Here is a 20,610-nt window from a genome sequence, read left to right as displayed (position 1 = left end):
TCAAGACAGCCCAGCCCACAGCCAGCCTCCGTGCCAGGTGTGTGAGTGAGGCCATCTTGAACCTTCCAGCCCAACTCTCCCTTCAGCTGAACACAACTGTTTAAGTGAGTCTAAAGCAGCAGATGAACTACCCAGCTAACTCATAGAATCGTGAGAAATAATACACGGTAGTTGTTTTAAACCACAACAGGTGGTTAATTATGCAACCAAAGCTAACCGAAACAGATTGTGTTCTGACGGCACATCGTCATTTCCCCCACGTTATTAATATATTTATTAAGGTTCTTTTGTTTGCAACCATGGGAAACCAGTTTAAATAAAAGGGGGTTACATTAGAAGGTTCCTGGGGTATTTCAAGCTACACAAGGTAAAGTTGGGGAGGGGAGAAGGCAGGGCCACCATGGGGGTGTCAACAGTAGGAGGAAACAAGTGTCTCTCCAGAAAACTGCCATTAACAATTAATGTTAATGACTTCTGGACAACTAACTTCAAGTTCTCAGAACAGGCTTGGGCCCAGCGTCTACCTCTGGAACTTCTGGCTACGATGGGGGGCGGGGCAGGATGCAGAGACAGGAGACAGAAGGGAAAACAGCCGTGAGTCGGTGGAAATCCAGGAGGGAAGCCGGAACCGGGTAACTCATCGTGGCCCGGGCCTTTTTTTCAATTGCTAATGTTTTGATTTCCCCAAACTTCTTTTCTTTCAGATCTTTTTTGTTACTAATGTATCCAGGCTCCTTTTAATAAAGGGGAAGAATCTGCATGGGGCCACGTTGGAAACTGTTAACAACCAGAGCAACGTTGTATACATAGCACAACGCAACTGAGTCAGCCAAGGTTTTCTGTGCAAACGAGTCTCTGAGAGGGTGGCTTGGCAGTTTGAGTCAATAGCTTCAAACACGTTCGGGGTGTAGACGAGAAAGGAGTTGTACCAAAGCGTTGAAAAGGGGTTAAAGCCAGAGTAACAGGTGTTGTGAACAGAGATAAGGAAGCAAGAGCCAACGTGCGGACTTGGGGTTGTTTCTGGGGAGCGCGACCGGCGCAGGTGTCGGGAAGAGAACACAGAACTTCGCGGGCTGGCGGGGGCGGCCTCGTTCCCGGATGCGTCCTGCGGCGGCAAGGGACCGGGCCAGCCGAGTCGCCCGCGTCCCCGCGCGCAGCGCCGAAGCCGCCGCCCACACCGAGCGGGGCGGGGGCCGGGGCCCGGGGCCCGGGAACGCGCGCGGGAGGCATCTGCTCCTGGGACTGAGGCGGCGCTCTGCCCTCCCGGCTGCTGCGGGAGCGCGGGCCGCCGCGCCGGCGGCGACATCTTGCTCAGCAGGAAAGCGCGGGGAGAGCGGGCGGCTCCGGGCTGCTGCGCCACACGCGCAGAGGACCGGCCGGCGCCGCGGGGCCGAGGGCGCACGGAGGAGGTAAGCGGGTCCGACCCTCCCGCCCGCACGCCGCGCTCGGAGGGCTCTCCTGGGAGTGCGAGGCCGCCCAGCTCCCCGCGCCCACGCCTCCTTCGCCTCCCTCCTCCACCGCCCATCCGCGGGCTCCCGCGGCTTCTGGCTTCTGAGCTCCGGAGCCGCCCTCCCGGCTGACCCCCCCACACCCCCACGCCCCGCAGCTGCTGCCCCTCGGCCCCCACCCCCGCCGGGGCCGCGCGCCCAGGTCCCTCCCCTCCCTCTCTCCCTCCCCCTCCCCGGACAGGCCGCGCGCTCCCTCCGCCCCTCGCCCCGCCCACCGCCCGTCCCGCCCCCGCCGTGCCCGCCCCCACGCCCCGCCCTCGCCCGCGCTCCCGGCCCCACGTCCCGCCCCGTGCGGGCGGGGCTCCGGGTTTAAACGTCGCGGCGGGTCGGGCGAGTGGAGGGGCGGGGCGCGCCTCTGTGTCGTGTCGCGGGTTCCGTAGGCGACAGCGCGGCGCGGAACGGCGGGCACTCGGGGCCGGCGGGAGGCACCATGTCCCCGGGGAGCGGCGTGAAGAGCGAATACATGAAGCGCTACCAGGAGCCGCGCTGGGACGAGTACGGGCCGTGCTACCGCGCGCTGCTCCACTACCGCTTGGGCCGCCGGCTGCTGGAGCAGGCGCACGCGCCCTGGCTGTGGGACGACTGGGGCCCGGCCTGCGCCTCGGACGACTCGGCGTCGTCGGCGTCCTCGGGCGCCGGGGCCCCCGCGCCCCAGTGCGCCCCGGCCTCGCCGCCGCCGCCCGTGGAGCCAGCGGCGCGCGAGGAGCCGGAGCAGCGGGCGCGCGCGGCCCCGGAGGAGGAGCGGGGCGCGGAGGCCGCGGGGGACGCGGAGGCCAGGGACGCGGAGGCCGCGGAGGACTCGGCGCTGCCAGGTACCTGGCCGGGGAGGGCCCCGCTCGCGGGACTGGATTTGCTCTTGGGTTTCCTCTGAACCGCCCAGCTGTTTGTCGCAGCGCTCAGAGCAGGCGCTTCCTTGATTTTATTTAATCTAGGTATTTTGGGTAGGCGGAGAATGCGCCTCCCTTGACAAAATAATGAAGGTGGCTGCCCCGCCTCCGCCCTCCCACCCTTTATTCCGTAATGAGGTGGCTCTGGGTTGAGCCCAATGTGAACGCCTTTGACGTGTCCCTGGCGAAGTCCCCGGATCTTCATCCGCTGGCCTTGGTGGCCTCTGCACCACTGAACTCCCATCTCTTTATTTCTGAGCGCCCGTTTTTTTATGAGAGGCGCCCAGCTTTCATCAGATTCTCGAAGGTGACCGCCAGAGGTTAGGAACCACTGAGCTAAGCGCTCTGTCTTTTGAATGGGGCCGTTGTTTTCTGTGTTAACTCCCTGACCTCGCCGCGCTGTCCCTAAGGAATATTTTGCATTTGTTTACGCAGACTGTTGCGTAACTCCCGGCTGGTGGGAGATAATCCTTGTAAGTGCCTGGCTCCCTCCGCTTCTCGCCACCCCTCCTCCGGCTGCTGCTGCTGTGAGCGGGAGGAGAGGCAGCTGGAAAATGGCTCTTGGGGGCGGTGCATCTGCAGTTGCTGCCGGGGCCCCGCGCCTTCTCTCCTGCCCGGAGGAGCGCAGAGCTGGGGGAACTCTCGGCGTGTGAGGCGGGCTGGCTGGTCACTGGTGCTAGGGGCCAAGTTGAATGGATGCCCCAGATACATCCTGGAGGAACCCCCGGTTTCTTCCTGATACTCTAACGTGGGCCAGGCACCACCCGGCGTCGCTCAGTTTTAAAGAGGCTATGGTGAGCAAAATAACTAAAAGGTACTGAGAGCTTGTCATGCATCCAGTCACTGATCTTAGAATATGTATTTTCTCATTCAACGTTCAAAACAATTCTAAGAGATGGGACCACAGCTTTTATCTGAGTTTTATAGATGAAACTCAGGATACATGATCAGTGATTTTATTTTTGTTTGCCAAATTGCAAGTGGTACTCAGTCAGACTCTCATCCTAGCTTCTCTGTGAGATGCTGAGCAGGAGAGGAAATTGAGTCCTGTTATACTGTTTTCAGCTACTCTCAGTTCGTCATCGGTGGCCGGTGGCAGAGCTGCCCCTCCATCCTCAGGTTACTTGTGAATTCCCACCCATTCCTAACCTTTGCTAGAAGTTCGCATAACAGAAGGTGGAGAGGGTAAGGGGGCACTGACCTACCAGCTCAGTTATGAGATGTACTTTATCAGACTGAATGGGCTTTTCTCTCCCCGCCTCTCCCCCTTCATTGTTTGCAAAAGAGCTGTCAGCTATTTCCATGCGTATATAAATGCGGTTTTTAGACAGCACTGTAGTATGGATGGGGTCTGTGTTTGCAAGAGTTCGTGATTATTTTGATTTCCTTAGAGACACTAAATCCTCCCAGTGGCTAAGGTAGTTACTTTTTCTCTGCTAATATTTCTGGTTTAGGCATCCAGGAGAAGAAAGGATGTTTCTGCTTTCAGGACTCCCAATCCCAGGATCTTTTGGTTTGCTCATGCCTGTCACAGACCCTATCCCTGTGAATGGCAGGATTGAAAGTCCTTGTTTTTCAGTGGACAGTTTCTGGAATGATGAGCACGCTTTTGAGTTTCTATAAAACGTAAGCGCTTAGCCCTTGTCTTTACTGAAGCCATGTGTGCGCACAGAATCGTGTAGCTCTATGTGGCTGAGCACCGCTACAGCAGCTCCCCTCCCCACCTGCCTATTCCCTAGGCGGCCACTTCCCACTCCTCTGGTTTGCCTTGCTGTGTATTTCTGTTTCTCCAGGTAACATGGCTTTTATTGATACTTCTTGATCTTTTTCAGTTTTTAGCACCATCTATTGGCTTTAATTCTTTTTAGTGATCTCCTAACCCATACACATGGCCTATCCCCACCCTCTCAAGTACCGTCATCATAGAGTTTGTTAGATTCACAGTTAGTGCCTGTGGAAAGGTGGCTCACAGCTGCCCTATATTGTTTTTGCCGTGATTCCCTTTTCTTTCTTTTGCAACACCACGGACACATCAGGTTCACTGTCACCCTCCCCATCTTAAGACGTCCCTCCCGGGGCCTCTGACCTACTTTCATCTGGCCTGGTTGCATCTTGGGATGGCCCTTGGCCACCGCCGCAGGGTCTCCCTGGCTTCTCTCTTGGGTAGGACCCTCTGTTGTGTGGCTCTCACATCGTCTTCTTTCTTGGTTTACCCTCTCCTGACAAAGATTACCTTCTAGTACCTTCCTGAGAAAGGGTGTGTGAGAGGTTTAACTTTCTGAGACCTTGCATGTCAAAAGATTCTACCCTCACTATTCAGTAGTTTGTGGCTGGGCATGAAAGTCTAGGTTAGAAGTAATTGTCTCTAAAAAATCTGGAGGTGTCGCTGTCCAGTGTTGGAACTTCTGATGTTGCCATTACACTTCCGTGTCGTTCTTTGCTGATAACACGTTCCCCGCCTCGGGAAGCTTTTCAGGTCTTCTCTTTGTCCTCTGTGTTCTGAAAAGTTTCCCCGATCCAGGCCTGTTTTCCTCCAATGTGCTTTCATGGGTCCTTGCAGTCAAACTCATGTTTTGTAATTCTGGGAAGTTTTCTTGAATTGTTTTCTCATTTCTATTTATTTTATTTTTTTTCTGTTCCTTTCTTTTTGGACTCCTTAGTTGGATGTCAGACTTCACAAATGTATCCTGTAGTTTTCTACCCCGGCCCCCATTCCATCTGTCTTTTTCTTCTGTTTTTCTGGGCAGGATTCTCAACCTCATCCTCCAACTCTTCGATGACATGTTTCATTTGTGGGACCCTGTTTATTTTGTAACATAAGAGCTGTTGAGTTGTCTTCTAGGTTTCCCTCCCTCCCCCCCCCCCTCTTGATTCCTGTCTTCTAGGTTTTCCTCCCTCCTCCCTCCCCCTCCCTCCCCCCCTCCCCCCCCCCTTGATTCCTCTTTAAAAAGCAGTATTTGTTCTTGATTCCTGCGCACAGTACCCTCTCTTCCCTTGCTGAGAACATCGCTGGGAGTTTTTTGTCCACTTTCTTCTTGCGTGTTTCTTCAGCACAGTCTGTTTCCCCTCCGTCTCCCTGCATTTGTTTCTTTTGCTTGTAATCCTGCATTTCCTGTTAGAAGCTTTTCTCAAATGTCTAATGATCCTTGACTTCTCGTTCTTATTTAAGAAATGGGTATAAGAAACTGTCGGGAAGTTCCCTGTGTGTAGGGGGTGTGGGTGGAGGTGCTCGTTCACTGCGAAGTCCCTTCTCTCCGTAGCAGCATGCTTCAAAGAGGGTCTAGAATGTCTCCAATTCCTTTCTTCATATTCACATTTCTTTTTAAATTAAATTTTATTTTTTAACCAGTTATACGTATGCATATTTTTTTAAAAAATAGGCTTAAAATGAAAAAATAATCCTGACCCATCCACCAGCCATGCTCCTCGCTCCCTAGGGGCCTCCTTCCAACTCTCTACCTTGCGTTTCAGCATTGTGGGCAACACTCTTTTCATTCAGACTAATGTTGGCTTTTTTAGTTTAAACATTATATACTGACTTCCCGTCAGTATATTTATGATGATTTAGCTCGAGATCTTAGCTTGGCCATCCCCACCCCTAGACACATACCAGCACCTACTTTGTCCCACAGTATTAACTATGTGACTGTTTCATTAAAGCACTATTCTGTGTTTGGATGATCACGGCTATGTAAATGTTATTTGCAGGTAATCCATGTAGTACATGCTGATTACATTTTCTTGGTTATTATTTATGTTTTTCCTGGAGTTAATCATAGCTTTACTTTTATGTTTGTTTGTTTTTGGTACTCCCGTCACTCATTCAGCCTGAAAGAGTCTGGTAGTACTGTAAAACTTGTCATATGCCAAGCACATTAGGTGTTCTGTTCGTTTCATTATTTTCCTTGGAGACATTTTTGTGGAACCCTTGGTTCTCCTGTTTTAATTTAGACTTTATGCTGTCCAGACCTGACATAGCTGTCAAACTGAGGCTTCTCTTCACTGATTGCCTGAGGATTCCTTTTGCTCAACTCCTTTATGCGGCCCCATCTCACAAGTCTCAAGTCTCCCTTCCTTTTGGTGGAGAAATGTTGAAGGGGAGTAAGCATTTTGTCACCTTGCAGTCTGAAAATGCCTTTATCCAAGGGCTGGACTGCCATTTTGGCAAGATAGAGACTTCCTAGGTTAGAAATTTCAGTATTTGAAGGCATTATTATGTTGAACCCTAGGTTTAGGTCTTACTGTTGAGAAGTACCATGTTATTCTGATGCTTATTTTGTATACGTGACCTCTTTTCTTTCTTTCTTTTTCTTTTCTTTCCTTCTTTTTTCTTTGGGGAGGGAAGTTTTGGGACATTCTCTTCACCCTAGGTGCTCTAAAATTCTATGTGTCTGTCATTTTTCATTCATTGGGCTGACAACTTGGTGGGCCTTTTTAATCTGGAAACATTTCTTTTAGTTCCGTGATGTTTTCTAGTACTGTTTAAAATAATTTTCTCCACTCTATTCAGTTTTTCTTTCTATAATTATTTTTAGTTGGATGGTGTACTTCCTGGATCAAACTGCTAACATTTTTATTTAAAAATTTTTTGATATTGGAATTTTTGGTTGTTTTCCAGAACTCTTTAATTTTATCTTCCACATTTTGTATAGAAATGTTAAATTCTACCATTCTAGTTTTTAATTTCAAAGAGATTACTTTTACTTTTTTGTCCCAAGTGTTCTTTAAAAAATTTTTTTTAAATAGCATCCTATTCTCTCTGGATTTCTTTTAACACCCCCCTCCCCCGCCCCAAAGCCATAAATATCCTTTGAGCGCTCTCTTATATTCCCAGCCTAGTCTTTTCCTCTATATTTTGGTCTCTTTCTTATTAAAGGATGTACTTGAATGCTTGCTCTTAGCCTGTCTGTCCATATTTAAGAGTGAGGCTTGAAGGGCTTTTCGGGAGCTGTGTTCCTGGGGGAGCTTGCGACCGTAATTGCAGGAGGACCCTGCTGTTTCTCTGGGGGCTGCCAAGGTCAGTACCTGCCCGTATCTCTAGTGTCAGCTTCTCAGTGCTCATCCAGCCTTCTGCCTGGGCGGGCACAAGCCTGGCTCTCAGCATCCGGCAGCAGAGTTGGGGGAAGGGAGGAGGGATCCCGTTCTTTACCACGTCATCCTGTTCTCAGGAAGGTGCCCCCTTACTTCCGCTGTGCCTGGTGCCCTCCAGTCGTCCCTCTCCAGGCTGTAAGGCACTTGCATTATGGGGCGGGGGCAGGGCGGTCGCCTGGCCAGAGGAGCAGAGGAAGGACTGTTGAAGAAGTATGCATTGCCGCACAACAGGATTACCCTGGAAACGAGTGCTTCAGAATCCAATTCTCACTCTGTTATTGCTCATGGTTTCTGTGGGTTGGAATTTGGCCCCAGGCACAGGACGTGCCTTGTCTCTGCTGCGTCGGACTGCGGCCGTCTGCTAGGATGCTTGCAGGTGACATCTTCAGGTGCCTGGCCCTCCTCGTCACATGCAGGCTGGCCTCCAAGGGCGAGCGTTCCTGAGAGAGAGCTGGGCACCTGCGGTATTGCCCTTTACGACTTATTGCCGGGAGCCACGTGGCACCTCTTTCACCCCATTCTCTGCTCATAAAAGTCTGCCCAGGTTCAAGGGGAAGCAGCATGGACCCTGGTTCTCAGCAGAGGCACATTCATATTACACTGTCAGAGGAACCCCTGGGGCACTGATTGATGCCGGACCTTTGGGAAGGCAGTCTGCCGCACTAGCCTTCTGGGGAGTCTGGTGCCTCGGTGCCAATTCCTGCGGGGCTCCGCTGTGTCCTGGGCTCTTCTCCTGCAGGGAGTCAGTAGCATCCTGCTCTTCCTGTGAGTCACTTCTATCTCTTCATCACTTTCCATCTTCCAAAATTTGTCTGACGTCATCGCCTCCTTACTCTTTGTCCTGCGGGTTTATACCTTTTTTCCTTCACTTTAGTGGGGTTTTGGGAGGAAGGGACTATATGCATGTGTCGCCAGTGCACATTTAGCCTGCTGACCCCATTTGCTCTATTTTTACTTATTTTTCACTTTCTTTATCAGTCTTAGAGGTTTGTGAATTCTGTTAATTTTTTTCCTAAACTAACCCTTGGCTATGTTGGTTTTCTTTATTATATGTTTATTAATTCATGATCTTTTTTCCTTACTCTAATTTTTTAATGCTTACTTTTTTTTTAGTTTTTTATTTTTTAATTTATTTGTTTTGGCTGCATTGGGTCTTTGTTGCTGTACGCGGGCTTTCTCTAGTGGCGAGCAGGGGCTACTCTTCGCTGTGGTGTGTGGGCTTCTCATTGTGGTGGTTTCTCTTGTGGTGGGGCACGGGCTCTAGGCTCACGGGCTCAGCAGTTGTGGCTCGCGGGCTCTAGAGCACAGGCTCAGTAGTTGTGGCGCATGGGCTCAGTTGCTCCACAGCATGTGGGATCTTCCCAGCCAGGACTCAAACCCATGTGCCCTGCGTTGGCAGGCAGATTCTTCACCGCTGCGCCAACCAGGGAAGCCCCTCATGCTTATTTTTATAACATTTTAAGATGGATGCTTATCATTGACTTTTTTCCCCTGCCCCCCCCCCCTTTTTTTGATATATTGATTTAAGGCTATACATTGCATTCTGATTACTGCTTTAGCTGTATCATGCTTAATGAGGAAACTGTAGAAACATTTCTAATAGGAACAGGATGAAGAAAGAAATGCCCTCTATCACCATTTTTTTAATGGTTTTTTTTTTAATTTTTAAAAATTGTGGTAGGGGCTTCCCTGGTGGCGCAGTGGTTGAGAGTCTGCCTGCCGATGCAGGGGATGCGGGTTCGTGCCCCGGTCTGGGAAGATCCCACGTGCCGTGGACCGGCTGGGCCCGTGAGCCATGGCCGCTGAGCCTGTGCGTCCAGAGCATGTGCTCCGCAACGGGACAGGCCACAACAGTGAGAGGCCCGCATACTGCAAAAAAAAAAAAAAAAAAAAAAAATTGAGGTAAAATACACACAACACAGATTACCGTTTTAACCATTTTTAAGTGTATAGCTCAGTGGCATTGAGTACATTCACATTTTTGTGCAATTGTATGATTTGTTTTTGACCCATACATTATTTAGAAATGTTTTTAGGGGGAGGGATAAATTAGGAGCATGGAGTTAACAGATACAAAACTACTATATATAAAACAGATAAGTGACAAGGATTTCCTGTATAGCACAGGGAACTATATTCAATACCTTGTAATAACCTGTAATGGAATACAATCTGGAAAAAAATATGTGTGTGTGTGTGTGTGTATATATATATATATATATATATATACACATATATGAATTACTTTGCTGTACACCTGAAACTAACACAATATTGTAAATCAACTATACTTCAATTAAAAAAACTTCTTTTAATTTCAAAACTGGAGATTTAAAAAAGTAATTTATTTTTGTTGTTGTATCTAGCTTAATTACATGATAGTCAGAGGATACATTCTATATGATTTCAATTTTGTAAATGTATTACGATTTGCTTTATGACCTTGCTTGGATAAGTAGATTTCTGTAAATGTTCCACATGTGCTTGACAAAATTGTATATTCTGCAGTTGTTGGGTGCAGTGTTCTGTATATACCCATTGGGTCAAATATGTTAATTCTGTTGTTCAAATAGTTTAAAAAGCCAATCTGTTCAATCAGACTTTCTGTGATGAGGGGCGGGTTCTCTGCAGCATCCAGCGTGGCAGCCACGAGCCACACGTGGGAATCGAGCACTTGAACTCTGATTGGTGTAGCTGAGGAGCTGAGTATTTATTTTTACTTAATTTTAATTAATTTAAGCATATTTAATAGCCACATGTGGTTAATGGCTTTTGTATTGCACAGCATGGTCCCAAATCAAGACTGAGCGTAGTTTTCAGTTACTGAGAAAAGGGGGTATTAGAATGTTTCACAGTAACTGGTGGTGACACCGTTTTGTCTGTCTGGAAATGTCTTTATTTAAAACTTTGAATAGGATTTTGAAACATATATGTGTATACACTTATCTTGTACCAGGCAGTATTTCAAGAGTTTTTTTTTTTTTTTGCGGTACGCGGGCATCTCACTGTTGCGGCCTCTCCCGTTGCGGAGCACAGGCTCCGGATGCGCAGGCTCAGCGGCCATGGCGCACGGGCCCAGCCGCTCCGCGGCATGTGGGGTCTTCCCGGACCGGGGCACGAACCCGCGTCCCCTGCATCGGCAGGCGGACTCCCAACCACTGCGCCACCAGGGAAGCCCCATCCTTTTCTGAGAGTCCTTCTCCGGCTTCTCTCCTGGAAGCTTTTCGACTTTGCTGGCTGTTCTCTCCCTGGCTCCCTGGCTGCTCCGTCTGCCAGCTCAGCCCCGGGGCCGCCCTCCGCCCCCTTTCCCCTCATTCCCACCGCCTACATCGCGTCCCCGCTGGGGGACCTGCGCTCCGTCTGAGCCTCGGCCCCCATCCGCCTGCTCAGGACCCCCTCCGATTCCACGTTCTCTTCTCGGCCCCGGATTAAGGGTCCAGCTGCTGCCTTCTTGGTGGCTCCAGGGGCATCTCACACCCGAGGCGTCAAGCACCCTTTCCCCATCCTTTGGCGGCCTTCTGCTGGAGGACGGCATGACCAGCCAGCCGCTCCCAGCCCCTGAGGACGCAGACTCCTCTTTGCCTGCCAGCATCCTCGCGGTGTCCGTCGCCCGCTCCCCTGTCCCGCTCCCCTGTCCCGCTCGCCCTGTGCCGCTGGGCTCTCTGCACTGTGGTCTGATCGGTGTGCAGTTCACAGGTGCCCGGTGACTCTGAGCACCGGCCAGGTGTGGTGGGCGCCATTCTGGTCTTTCCCACCGCTCTGCCCCTGCCATCACTGTGGGTTACCCTCCCCTCCCCGGACTCTGCTGTCTTTTCCTAGCTGTCCTTTCTGTCCCCACCACTCTGATCTAACCTGTCCTTCACGTTCGTTGCTAGAGACCTCATTCCCGAAATGAAAATAGGACCACATCATTTTTCAGCCTAAAATCCTTCAGTGATTCTTCTTCATTTTCAGGAAAAAATAAAACTTCTGAGTTTGGCACAGAAAGTCTTTTCTCCCTGCTGCTACCCACCAGCCCCTCCCCGTGCGTTCATCTCTAGGCTCTCTGTGTGCCTGTCATCTTGAACTATGTATATTCTTTCTTCTGTCCAGGCCGTTGAACAGGCCAGTCCCTCTTTCTGGAATTCACTTTCCTAACCTCTTCGTGGCTGGCTTTACCTTGTCCTTTGAACCAAATCATTATTGTCTTCTCTGGGCAGGCTCCCCACGTGGGTTAGAGGAAGAGAAGGAAGGGAAATGAATCGATGAAGATGATTTAGGTTGTTCCCATCTCTCTCAGTGTTGTGACTACACCAGCCTCGGTCCCCCTTCTACTCTCTGTTGTCTTGGTCCTGATGGGCTCTTTCCTCTTTTCCTACATCCAGGGAAGAGAAGCGGACAAGGTGTGGACACATCACTCAGAGGAGTGTGTGTGAGTGATGGGTGGATCTGGGTTCTCATGATACAGTGGAGGGCTGGCATCTCACCTCATCCCCAGGCAGCACAGGGCTGGGTTTATGGATGTGGCGCACAGGGGTGCGAAGCACTGAGCCCCAGGGTCGGACGCAGGCTGTCTGCTCCCTAAAATGCTTAATAATAAATGAAACAATTTGGTAGATCAGGGTCATTGCAGAAGACAGAAATGACGGTGATCTGTCAGGGTTCACACGTGTGCATTTTGTGTGAGGACCTCTACTTCCACGGGGACGTGGGTGTCTGCAGGGAAGGATCCACTAAAGGGGTGAGGGACCCGGGTGTGTCCTAAAAGTGATGGGGTTTGGGAATAACAAGCTGGAAAATCATCACCTAGAGCCAAATTCTGGAGCCTCGGAAACAAGGGGTTTCCCACAGATGTGAGCAAGGGGGTCTGTGAAGTGGAGCCTGGATGCACAAGGAGCTCTTATTCGCACATAAGTTTAGTCTGAGATGAAACGCAGGTTCACTAGGGGTTTACACAAAGAATACAACCTTTACAAGCTCATAAAGTGCTTATAAAAATAATGAATGGAAAGTCACTAAGCGTAAAAGGGAAATAGTTACGTTTTGGACTGTGTTCTTAGTATCTGAGTTCACCTCAGGCGGGCAGTCTATTCCCCACTGGAGTTTCCCCAGCCCCGCTGAGAGCCCCTGTGTAGACCAGGGGCCCTGGTTCACGTCAAGAACAAGAGCCCCCTTCCCAGATGCTCACACTGGGGGCGCCCAGCTGTGTGTGTGTGTGTGTGTGCGCGCGCGTGTGTGTGTGTGCGCGCGCACGCGTGTGTGTGTGTGTGTGTGTGTGTAGCTATGGAAACCCTCCCTATTGTGATGGAGGGCTTTTGAAACTAAGGAGCGTTTTCCATAATCATGGAGCTTCACAAAGAAATGCAGTCCTGGAGCTCCAGTTGAGTAATTTGAAGACGAACCTTTTGCAGCTGTTGAATGATTGTCACAGGTCCAGATCTGACCCTGAAGCAAGACGATAAGATGATTGGACTTATCCTGGGGAAAGCCATTAGGCCGAGTTGCTTTCTAGCTTTTAGTATTTAATTAAGATGCTTAATCTCAGAATGCGAGTGATAGTTGTTACTTTTGAATAGGCTTGGTTCAATCTTGGTGTATTTATTGTTGATGTTAAAATGGGACAGGCTGAAAATTATTATACTAACGTGCTTCTGTTCTTCCGTTTTAAGTGAAACTTGTGAATTGAGCTATGAGTCAAAAAGTTACTGGCTTTATTAAGCATTATGAATTTTTCATCCCAAATATTTAAATCGTATGTAATTATATGTAAACCGGAATTTAAAGCATTCATCTTGTTTTATCTCCTTTTCCAAAAAGCACTGCCAGTGAAAGACATAAAAGAAAAACCTGAACGACAGATCAGGACCAGAGAGCCTGACAAATTACCCAGCAGTACCGAACCTCAGCCACCACCAAGTGCCTTACCTGCCAGAGGAAGCAGGAGAGCGGTCAAGAGTCCTCAAAGGTCATCAACTAAAATAAAAGAACCTAAGCACCCGTTCGCCCTTTATGGGTGGGGAGAAAAGCAGATGGATACAGGGAGCCAGAAAACTCACAACGTCTGTGCTTCTGCCCCCGTGCATGAGGTGGGTGCCAGCGGGCTTCTCTGCTTTCCCCCTGCAGGATGGGGGATGGCCTCGCTTCTGTCATTGGCTGTCATACCCTGTGGTCACTGTGATGCTTTGGGACATGGTAGGTCTTAGGTGGCCCAAGGAAAGCCTAGAACTGGGCATCTGATTTGCACACAGGACGCAGGATGTTAGCTGCCTGGAGGTCAGGGGGTTTTGCTGGTAACCTGGAAGGGTTTACCGACACCGAGCCAGGCGGAGAAGTGCCAGGACTTGGGGCTCTCAAGTTCTTGGGGGGCCAGGAGGGGCAGCCGAGGGGCATGGGCCCTGCTCCATCAGCCTTGATAACTGGTACCCATCCCCTCGACCCCTTTGTTACTGTCTGTCTGTTAGATCACATCTCCTGCATTCTCGACATCTCTCTAGACTCTCGTTTTCTCTTTGGATTAAATTAGAGTGGTTGCGTTTCCCCTGCTCATCCATCCCCCGGAGGTCTGGTTCTCCTCGGACTCAGCCCTGGAGTGTCCCTGTGCGAAGGCCTGAGGACACGGCAGACGAGGGGGCCTCACGCGTGGAGCCACAAAGCAATGACTGTGTTAGCACTAACACCGTCACTCCAGCCCAAAGCAAAGAGGGAATGAAAAGAAGCAGAAAGCTCAGGCTGTTTGAATTCTGGTTAAATACCAGGATCCAGTGTTCACCGAACAGACTTCTGAGCCCTAGCAGGTGGTGCTGTTTAGAGTGATATTTGAGACAACAGAGCTGTCCTCTGGCAACCCGGTGGGATTAAGTTGAACAGGGTTCATTAAACGTCTTAGCTGGTAAAATCCTTTGAGATTTGTTAGTATTTTGCTGTAAGACATTATTTATTTTGTAAGTACTTATTTTTTAATTTATTATTTGGCTGCATTGGGTCTTCGCTGCTGCGTGCGGGCTTTCTCCAGTTGGGGCGAGTGGGGGCTACTCTTTGTTGCAGTGTGCGGGCTTCTCATTGCAGTGGCTTCTCTTGTCGTGGAGCACGGGCTCTAGGCACGCGGGCGTCAGTAGTTGCGGTGCATGGGCTCAGTAGCTGTGGCTCACAGGCTCTAGAGCGCAGGCTCAGTAGTTGTGGTTCATGGGCTTCGTTGCTCCGCGGCATGTGGGATCTTCCCAGACCAGGGCTCGAACCCGTGTCCCCTGCATTGGCAGGTGGATTCTTAACCACTGCGCCACCAGGGAAGTCCCTGTAAAACATTTAAATTCCTTCAATGGAATACTGATCCATGCTTAATGCTAAGGAGTTCCAGTAATATTCCAGAGCCAGTTTCTCGAGGCACCTGCAGATTAGTTGCTTACCATTTATATCTGAAATTTAGTCCTGTGGTCATTTTCTGTTGCCTAGTTTCTTTATTGCTGACGATGGGTAAGACAGAATCCAGGGCAGTGGCTCTTCTGGAGAAGCCTTTATACACAGAACTCTTGAACATGGTGAGTCTGGCTTGCCTCTGCCCTGCTCCAGGTGACGTGGGGGAAGCTTCATTGTAAATGTTCTGGAAAATTAGCGCCAGAGCCACCTGAGTGAGTGTCCGTTTATTCTGACTCCCTTAGATTCATGAATCGGCGTTGCGAGCCAAGAGCAGAAGGCAGGTGGAGAAGAGGCGGCTGGCGGCTCAGAGGCAGCGGGCTCACTCCGCCGACGTGGACAAAAACAGGCGGGTCAAGCCTGCCTCGTCGGAGAACCCGTGGATGACGGAGTACATGAGATGCTACTCTGCCAGAGCTTGAGGGGAGGGACAGTTGCTCAGACAACCTCTTTTAAAAAGTGTAAATGAAAGAAAGGAAAAAACAAAACAAAAACCGTCAAAAGAAACTGGACACAGGTTTAAGAAACCAACTGATTATGCAAGATTTTTCTTAGGGAATTTCCAAAGGATTGTCTCTTTTGATGAATCCTGGTCACCTACCTCAGCAGTAGGGTGACAGTTGAAAGCCATAGACATTTGGTTATTTATGAGAATTCCCTAAATCTTTGATACTCTTATAAGGGTTTTGTTTTAAAGCATCTTAATCTTTTAAGATACTGACACCAAATGCCTTTAAATGGCTTACAGATTCTTAACTTCAGTATCTTCCCTCAGTTTAGGTGGAGCCTGTGTTGCTCCTGTTGTGAACGACTTCTGAGATTCCGTAGCTGGTAAGATCACGCCAGCTTGCGGCAGAAGACTCATTTTCCTTCTGTGTAGATTTCTTTGTGAAAGAATATCACGTTAAAAGTGAGTTTCAACGCTAGTACTGATTCCACGTATAGTGAAAGTAGAGCTTTGGTAGTTCCTAACAGTTCACTTTCTTTTGCATTTCAGTTCAGCACCACTTCACGTGGACCATGATATTTAAGAATTATTGGGCTGGGTGAGGGTCATCTTTTCTCTTTAAACTGTCATCTAGGCACTTATTAATAGTTTAATAGTTCAAGTGCATTCCAGTACGCAAAGTACCAGTGCAGTGTGTTTAGAAGTAGTACTGGTTTCTTTTGAGTCAAAGACTGTCCCTTTTTATTGTGAGATTTTTTAAGAACGCATAATGGGTACCGTTCACTTGCTGCAGTCTGGCCTTCTGACACACACGCACTGTGGACTTTTGCCTCCTTTCTGATAGCTTGGCAGTGACATTTAGAATGTAACTGTCCTGCTCGTTGGGGATGGGGCCAGATTTTAAGATACCCATTAGAGATGTGGACCACCCCTACTTTCTCCCCTATAGAACTCCCCAGTAGCAAAGCCTTGATGATGTACATCGTTCAGACTTTTGGTTGAAATACCTTCCTCCGAGGTTCCTAGCCGGTAGGTCTTGTGTGGGACCTCACGCGAGCAGATGCTGGCGTGTGCGTGGGCAGAGATGTGTGTAAACGAAGTGCTCCTTCTCTCTAGTACATTTGCTTTCGTGGTAGAAAGTGGTTTTGAGAAACACTGCTTTCCATCCAGGAGAGACAGGAACCTGCAGGAAGGATGAATGGTGAACTCCTCCTAGGAGCGAAGGAAGTACTTGGCCAGCTTAGCACGTGCAGATGTGAATGAAAGTCTGGTGTTTGATGTGAGTTTGAGCATCTCCTTGACAGTTGTACTCTGGGTCTTTGAAGTATGATGGTCAGTTTTTAGAACACAAATGTTTATTCCATGTACAATCTTCACACAGTATCATCTTGCACAACTGTGTTAAGTTTTGCAAACTCATACTGAAGAATCATGAGCTTTTTTTAAAAAAAAAAAAACCTTTTAAAATATTTGCATTGTTTTTAGGTGAATACATCGTGAGCTCTCCCAGTCACTGCGATGTATATTTAGTACGAAGAAGGTCTGTGTGTTGTCCAAAGCAACCTCGCTAGTGATTCTGGTGAATCTTGCTGTTATTATAGTCCTCAAACACTGCAGGTACCTGAAGATGAAATTCCTGTGGCGTCGTGATGGTGGAAACTGTTTCTTTAAAATCACTTCCTGCATGTTCGGTTTTAACCAACGGCTCTGGCGTTCCATTCCCGTTGCAGCTGACAATCTTAGGAAGAGGCCGAGGGGAGTAGCTCGGGTCCACACTGATGGACTGTCTTAGAAACCCGACCCTTCGAGGCTCTGAGCAAGCCAGACTCTCTCCTTTAGAAAACAGACTCATATTCAATGTGCTTACTTATTACCGCAAACTCCAGATGCAGATCTGGAAGAACCTAGAGGGCAATGCTGGCCAGTTTTTCCCCATTTTTAAGTAGAGGACAAATGAACAAAATTTTTAAAGTACTTTTAATGTGCATGAACAATGAATGAGTCAATATGAAGTACTTGTGAGTTCCCTTCCTATGTCCAAGTCATTAGTTGGTTAGGGTTTCTTTACTTTTCTCTCTCTTTAGGGGTAAAGATTATCTTTTAAGCCTACAAAATAGGCCTCTCCCGTTGCAGAGCACAGGCTCCGGACGCGCAGGCTCAGCGGCCATGGCTCACAGGCCCAGCCGCTCCGCGGCATGTGGGATCCTCCCGGACCGGGGCACGAACCCGTGTCCCCTGCATCGGCAGGCGGACTCTCAACCACTGTGCCACCAGGAAAGCCCCCCAAATTTTTTAAGTTGTAACAATTTGATGTCCTACTTTTTCCTTCTCATTCTAGAAACTGATGTGATCATGTTCCCATTTCTTTGGACAACTTATAAGACGTCAAGTTAGTTTAAAATGACCTATCATGTTGCAAAGTTTGAAACTGAGAATCCAGTGATATTTAAAATATAGAATAAAATAATTGCTACATAAGACTCTTTTTAAAATTTTGGTTTTAAGTTCTTAATTAAAACAATTTGTCATAAACATGTTCTCTGTGTTACTTTGATTAAAAGCAATAATAGTATATTGAGTAACACCTGAATACCTCTACTGGACCGAGGTGAGTGAGAACTAAACAGGAATCCATCCGTTTCCTTGCTTTTAAAACCTAAAAGATCGCTCTTATTTAGGAGGTGTCAAAATGCTTGTACTCCCCTACTGTCAGAAAATTTCCAAGCACATATATACATTTTTTCAAGTTTACTGAAAGTAAAATAGGGCATAGTTTATCTGAATTAACTTGTAGTAAGCACACATTTGTGGTGCTTCTGATGAAATAGCTTTGTCACTGATTCATCAAATGTAGATTGCTAGTAACCTGAAAGGTGTGTATACTGGGTCACATAAAGTCAACCATCTAAACTGCACAAAAGAAAGGTGGCTTTTGAGTTCTAAGGCTGTGCTGGGCGTAAACTTTATCAGCGGAAGGTTAGTACTTGATAAAGTGTTCAAACGTATTATTGGCAAAGAGGGAGAGAGGCCAAGCATATGTTAGAAGTAAAAACAACTTTCCTTGTTGACTGCTTCAGTAGAAAATAGTTTAGTGGATAGTTTTACATTTCACTGGACTAGATAAAAAATGGTGCTAATATTTACACAGTCTGATTCTGTAGTTGGTTTGGGATCAAACTGTCAATGCCTGACTTATAAGGTTCTTACTGTAGTCTTGTGATCAGCTAAATAATATTTAAAAAGTGATCCTAAAAGTGTGACCTTGTATTTGAAATGGATTTTGTACAACAGGATGAATAGGGAGCTCTTCAATGTAAGGTGTGTGCTTTATACCAAATTCTGTGCAAGGAGTGACGTCTAGGTTTTGGGTCCAGATTTGCTCCCTTCCAGCCTGCTAGTGTGAGAGGGGGAAAAGCTGCTCGTCTGTTACTTATTTCCATTTTGAAAGTCAGGACACCTGAGTGAAGACAGTAGAGGCCTCTTTTTGGATTTCTTTTATAATTAGCAAAACTGTATTTAAGAACAGTCTCCCTGTGTTGTTATTGTATATTTATTTTGAGCACTGCATTCACTTTAACATTCTGAAGAACAAAGGCTGGGCACTTACCATCTCAAGGCTCAGGCAGTGGGAATTTGGGGCTGTGTTTTCTAAGAACTATGTATTGCTTTTCGCTTGTATTGAATATTGCAGTTACTTGGAAAAATGTGAATAAAGTTCATTAATGTTACAGGCTGAAACTTCTGTTTTGTGGAAAATAACTCTGATTAGCACATAAATGGTTGAAGAAAGTGGGTGATCACATTGACCCCTAAATGGATTTTTCATTAGATAAATGTTTAACAAGATACGTTAGATACTTCCAGGAAAAGACACGTTCTGTGTATATACTTTGCGTTAAATGCCACATTTTCCCTCACACCTTCTTATTGTTTTGAAAATTACAAAAGCGATAGCGCATGGGTAAAGTAACTCAGAGAGAAGTTATAGAGTAAAAAGTGCAGGTTCCTTTCAGTACCACCCCCTCACCAAAATTCTGCACGCCTCCTTAGAGGAAACCAGTGTTAAGTTTGGTGTGTAAACTTCCAGACCTTTTTCCCAGGCACTTGGAGGTACATACACACTTTTTCTTTTTTTTTTGCGCAAACATGGAATAATGTTGTACACATTCTGTAACTCCCCGGCTTTCCCCCACCTGCTGCCTTGTCCACACGTCCCCCCGTGGAGCTGACCCTGATTAGCCTACCAAGCACCCTTGAGACTGGCCTGACGGGCAGACCCCTCCTCGGGTCTCAGACTGACCACAAGATGGTGTACACATGGGGCAGGTCCAAATAGCACTGCCAAAGCTTTGAAGACTGAACTGACGTTGGAACCAACACCCACAGGACTTGGGGCCTGAGCCTAAATAGGTTGATTACTTGCTAAAACAAAATAACCAGCATTCTCCACAGGACTTGGTCATGTCTCATCATGTAATATTCAGATGCGTAAGGTTCAACCCCAGGTTACTCAGCACATGAAAACCATGAAAATGGCTCTCATGGAAAAAGAAAATCAGTAGCTGCCCTCACAGGCTTGACGGAAGCTATTATTGAAAAGTTCAAACGAGAAATCACCCTCTTGAAATAAGCATTGAAATAGAAATTATCAGTAGAGAAACAGATGATAGGAGAACTAAATGAAAATATTAGAACTGAAAAATACTCCAACTGAAATTAAAAAAACCTTACTGGATAGACTCAGTAGAAGATTGAAGATGACAAAATAAAGATAATACAAATCATCCAGTCTGAACAACAGAGAGAAAAAAGGGCTGAAGAAAAAGTTTCCGGGTTGTGTTATAGGAGTCCTAGAAGGATAAGAGGAAGAGTGTAGTGCTTTAAAAACGTGCAGAAATGATGGCTAAAAACCTCCCAAGTAAGCTGAGTGAAGCTGAAACAGGATAAACCAGGAAATCCAAGCCTAGATACATTGAAAACTGTTGAAAACTAACAGACATCTTGAAAGCAGCCAGAGAAAAATGAAAGATGACCTACAAGGGAACAACAAATGCCCATGTGTTTTTTCATCAGAAACTACGGAGGCCAGGAGGAAATGGCACGTTTCTTAAAGTGCTGAAAGAAAAGAACTGTCAACTCAGAATTCTGTATCCAGTGAAATATCCCTCAGGAATGAAGGAGAAATAAGGATATACTCATGTGCAGGAAAACTAAGAATTGATAGCCAGGAGACCTGCTTTAAGGGAATAGTCAAAGGAAGTGCTTCAGGCAGAAGAGAAGTGATACC

At 47.7% G+C, this 20,610-nt stretch overlaps 1 protein-coding gene across 4 annotated transcripts; it reads left to right on the top strand.

The window, feature by feature from the left end:
* The first annotated feature begins 657 nt into the window (after positions 1 to 657).
* On the top strand, positions 658 to 19,056 carry CCSAP (centriole, cilia and spindle associated protein). 4 transcript variants are annotated; one of them, XM_027094119.1, is made up of 4 exons: positions 658 to 1,409; positions 1,889 to 2,320; positions 13,283 to 13,551; positions 13,989 to 14,463. In XM_027094119.1, exons 2-4 carry the CDS (start codon positions 1,939 to 1,941, stop codon positions 14,172 to 14,174), a joined length of 837 nt encoding a protein of 278 aa, XP_026949920.1. In that variant the 5' UTR covers positions 658 to 1,409; positions 1,889 to 1,938; the 3' UTR covers positions 14,175 to 14,463. The 4 variants fall into 4 exon arrangements, 3 of the variants coding, with proteins under 3 accessions (XP_026949920.1, XP_026949919.1, XP_026949921.1); XR_003430256.1 differs by lacking the exons at positions 658 to 1,409; positions 13,989 to 14,463 and adding exons at positions 14,915 to 15,000; positions 15,121 to 15,226 and having other exon boundaries at positions 1,687 to 2,320; XM_027094118.1 differs by lacking the exon at positions 658 to 1,409 and having other exon boundaries at positions 1,686 to 2,320.
* Positions 19,057 to 20,610: the final 1,554 nt, after the last annotated feature.

This window comes from Aethalodelphis obliquidens, unplaced genomic scaffold (assembly GCF_003676395.1).
Source record: "Aethalodelphis obliquidens isolate GAN/ISIS:26980383/991018 unplaced genomic scaffold, ASM367639v1 scaffold87, whole genome shotgun sequence".
Lineage (NCBI taxonomy): Eukaryota > Metazoa > Chordata > Mammalia > Artiodactyla > Delphinidae > Aethalodelphis > Aethalodelphis obliquidens.
The sequence above is the reverse complement of the archived record's forward strand: the minus strand, read 5'-3'. Positions and strand labels throughout refer to the sequence as shown.

Bases quoted from the DNA above. Each gene is read 5' to 3' on its own strand.
- CCSAP (XM_027094119.1), top strand. From the start codon at position 1,939: ATGTCCCCGGGGAGCGGCGTGAAGAGCGAATACATGAAGCGCTACCAG. The intron at 2,321-13,282 runs GTACCTGGCCGG...TTTTCCAAAAAG, and splicing joins GGAGGACTCGGCGCTGCCAG to CACTGCCAGTGAAAGACATA. The intron at 13,552-13,988 runs GTGGGTGCCAGC...GGATTAAATTAG, and splicing joins CTTCTGCCCCCGTGCATGAG to AGTGGTTGCGTTTCCCCTGC.